The sequence below is a fragment of the Numida meleagris genome, chromosome Z (assembly GCF_002078875.1).
Source record: "Numida meleagris isolate 19003 breed g44 Domestic line chromosome Z, NumMel1.0, whole genome shotgun sequence".
In the NCBI taxonomy this organism is placed as follows: Eukaryota; Metazoa; Chordata; class Aves; order Galliformes; family Numididae; genus Numida; species Numida meleagris.
In genome coordinates this window covers 44,784,861-44,788,253 of record NC_034438.1, presented here as the reverse complement: position 1 = coordinate 44,788,253, position 3,393 = coordinate 44,784,861, and the positions used below count along the sequence as shown (strand labels likewise).

General features: G+C 50.1%; 1 protein-coding gene across 1 annotated transcript; it reads right to left on the bottom strand.

Moving 5' to 3' along the window:
* LOC110389618 (actin-3-like) lies at positions 561-2,491 on the bottom strand. The gene has a single exon (XM_021380359.1). The coding sequence runs from the start codon at positions 1,698-1,700 to the stop codon at positions 639-641; it is 1,062 nt and encodes a 353-aa protein (XP_021236034.1). The 5' UTR covers positions 1,701-2,491; the 3' UTR covers positions 561-638.

The window sequence follows — 3,393 nt, the reverse complement described above, 5'->3', positions numbered from 1 at the left end:
AACGCTGCCCCTCCGCTCCCTGTGAGGAGCTGCAGCCACCATGAGGCCTCACCTTGGCCTCCTCTGCTCTGGGTTGAACGCACCCAGAGACCTCAGTTACTCCTCATACGTCTTGCCCTCCACACCCTTCACCATTCCTCACAACCCTCCTTTGGATACTCTCTGAATAGTTTTATGTCCTTACATTGAGGTACCCAAACCTGTACCAAGTGCTCAATGTGAGGCTATGCAGGACAACTTGCCTGGCTGGCAGTTCTGGGCCTGATGCACCCTGGAGTACAGTTGGCCCTTTTGGCTGCCTGGGAATACTGCTGGTTCACACTTAGCACAGCACCAACAAAAACCCTCAGATCCCTTTCTGCAAGGCTGGACTCTAGCCACTTGTCCCCCATCCTACACATCCATCCAGGATTACATCTCCCAGGTACAGAACCTGGCTGGCACATATATTCCATCTTCATTTCAGAGTAGTAGGCCCAAATTTGAATGGGATAAGGGCTGTAATTAAAAAAAAAAAAAAAAAAAGGCCCTTGGAAAAAAAAAAAAAGTGCAGAGCTTGATTTTATTTATTTATTTATTTATAATTTTCAAGCAGGTGGGGTAGTTGCATACTACCCCCTGTAGTTCTTTATGGGGGATCAGAAGCAGTGCCGGTACACAGCACTGGGGCCACTCTCGATGTAGATATTCTGCAAGAGCCACGAGTCCTGGAAGGCATCAAGGGAAGCAGCAATGGAGCCTCCTAGCCAGGCAGCAACATGGCAGCGGGGGGCAGCAGCAGGGTGCCCCCTGCCCAGGCCCTGATCCATGCGCTGAGCAAAGCCACACAGCAATGTGGTGCCCCCCGCCAGCAGCAGTGCGGGGTTGCCAGGTTGGGCCCCACTGATGTGCAGGGAGCAGGCTGCCATCTCCAGTAGGCCCTGGCCTGGCATCCCCAGGGCCTCAGGGGTGAAGAGGGCCTCAGCACAGCAGGAGTATTCATCCTGAAGGAGGGGCTTCATGAGCTCAGGGTGGGCACCAGGTGGGTGGCAACAGCAGTGTATCTCCTTCAGGTGCTGAAGTGTCTCTGTCGGCAGTTGCACTCCGCGGGCTGCCAGCATCTGGCCCAGGTAGGCTGTGAGGTCATACCCAGCCAAGTCCAGGCGGAAGGAGGCGTGGGGCAGTGCATAGCCATCCTGTACTGCCGCCACATACGATGTGCCTGCACCAGAGCCCAGCACCACACCAGTGGTATGGCCATAGGAATAGGCAACAAGCACGGAGCGGGGCATCATATGCATGGCTGGCACACCAAAGCCCTCAAAGAGTAGCTCAGCCACCTTCTCACGGTTGGTGATGGGGGACAGTGGGGCTTCGGTAGCCAGCACAGCCAGCTCCTCAGGGCACACAGCCAGCTCATGGTAGAATATGCCATGCCACAGCTCTTCCAGCCTATCCCAGTCAGTGACCACACCGTGGGTGAGAATGGGGCCATCCTTGCCCTGGCTGGGCACCACTGATCGTGGTCTCTCATCCCCAGCCAGCCCAGTCCTAGTGTGGCCCATCCCTGTGTCAATGACAACAGCACAAAGATCCTTGTACCTTGCTGCCAAACCAGAGGCCATTGGACATCTGGGGCTGGCTCCCTGCAGGGTGGATTGTGAGCTGCCAGAGTGCCTGCCTGCATCACAGCTGGAGGGAGGTGACATCACTGGTGGCATCAGAGAAGAAGGAAGGACAAGAAGGAAGACCCTGGTAATTACAGGCCTGTCAGTCTCACTTCAGTGCCTGGTAAAATTATGGAGAAAATTATGATGGGATTTACTGAAAAACACCTGAAGGAAAATGTGGTCATCGGTCATAGTCAATATGGGTTCATGAGGGGAAAGTCCTGTTTAAGTAACTTAATTTCCTTGTATGATAAGGTCACCCAACTAATTGACCAAGGGAATTCAGTTGATGTTATCTTTTAGATTTCAGTAAAGCTTTCAATACTGTTTCTCACAGTATCCTTCTGGACAAAATGTCCATCATATGGCTAGACAAAAACGTAATGCAATGAGTGAACAATTGGCTGATGGGTCAGGCCCAAGGATTATAGTAAATGGGATTACATCAGGCTGGCAACCAGTCACTAAAAGGGTAACCCGGAGTCCATCTTAGAGTTCCATTCTCCTTGGTGCTTTCATAAATGAACTGGATGTAAGACTAGGTGTTTTGAGCAAGTTTGCTGATGATACTGAACTGGGAGGAGCTGTTGATTCCATCAGGGGTGGAGAGACCTTGCAGAGAGATCTAGACAGATGAGAAAGCTGGACACTCTCCAACTGCATGAATTTTAACAACAAAAAGTGGGAGATGACTGCTGTAGAGCAGCCCTACTGAAAGAGATTTAGGGGTCTTGGTCAACAGCAGATTGAACGTGAGTCAACAGTGTGCCCAGGCAGTGAGCAAGGCCAACTGTACCCTAGAGTGCATCAGGTCCAGCACTGCCAGCCAGACAAGGGAAGGGATTGTCCTCCTCTATACTGCACTGGTGCAACCTCGTCTTGAATACTGCGTGCAGTTTTTGGCACCACAGTACAAAAATGACATAAAACTATTAGTGCAGAAAGGAGGACTGCAGAGATGTTGAAGGATCTGAAGGGGAAGACATATGAGGAGCAGCTGAGATCTCTTTGTTCAGCCTTGGGAGTAGAAGACTGAGGGGATACTTCATCATGTCCTGTGGCTTCCTTACGAGGGGAAGTGGAAAGACAGGCACTGATTTCCTCTCTCTGATGACCAGTGGTGGAGCCTAAGGGGACGGAATGGAGCTGCAACAGGGAAGTTCACATTCTGTGCCAGATAGCTGTGTATGCAAAATATAAATCATATCTTGAGTCCACTAAAATCAGAAAGCCCAGAGCTTCTTGTTGTCCTGTCTTTAACCATCAATCTCACAACAAAAAACTATACGGTAAAGGCACAGTATGGAAATAAAAGCTTAAAGTCCCTGGGTGTGTAGCCCACATCCACGCTATTACTGCTGGAGCAGTGGGAGAGGACTTTCTGTGAGGAGCATCTTAACCTCCTTATGGCATGACTATATATGAAAATTCCAGCTATGGTAAATACTAGAACACAATCTGGTCATTGTTTAGGCATATATCCTGAAGGATGGGAGTCAGGGTGATGGGGACAGACTCTTCTTGGTGGTGAGCAACAATAGAACAAAGAGCAATGGGAACAAACTGGAACAGAGGACGTTCCATACTAACACAAGAAGTAACTTCATTACTGTTTGGAACAGGATGCCCACAGATGTTGTGGAGTCTCCTCAGGAGATACTCAAGACCAATCTGAATACCTACTTGTGTGACCTGCCGTAGGGAACCTGCTTTAGCAGAGGAGTTGGACTCAATGATCTCTAGA

Coding starts and splice junctions, on each gene's coding strand:
- LOC110389618 (XM_021380359.1), bottom strand. CDS start 1,700: ATGCCACCAGTGATGTCACCTCCCTCCAGCTGTGATGCAGGCAGGCAC.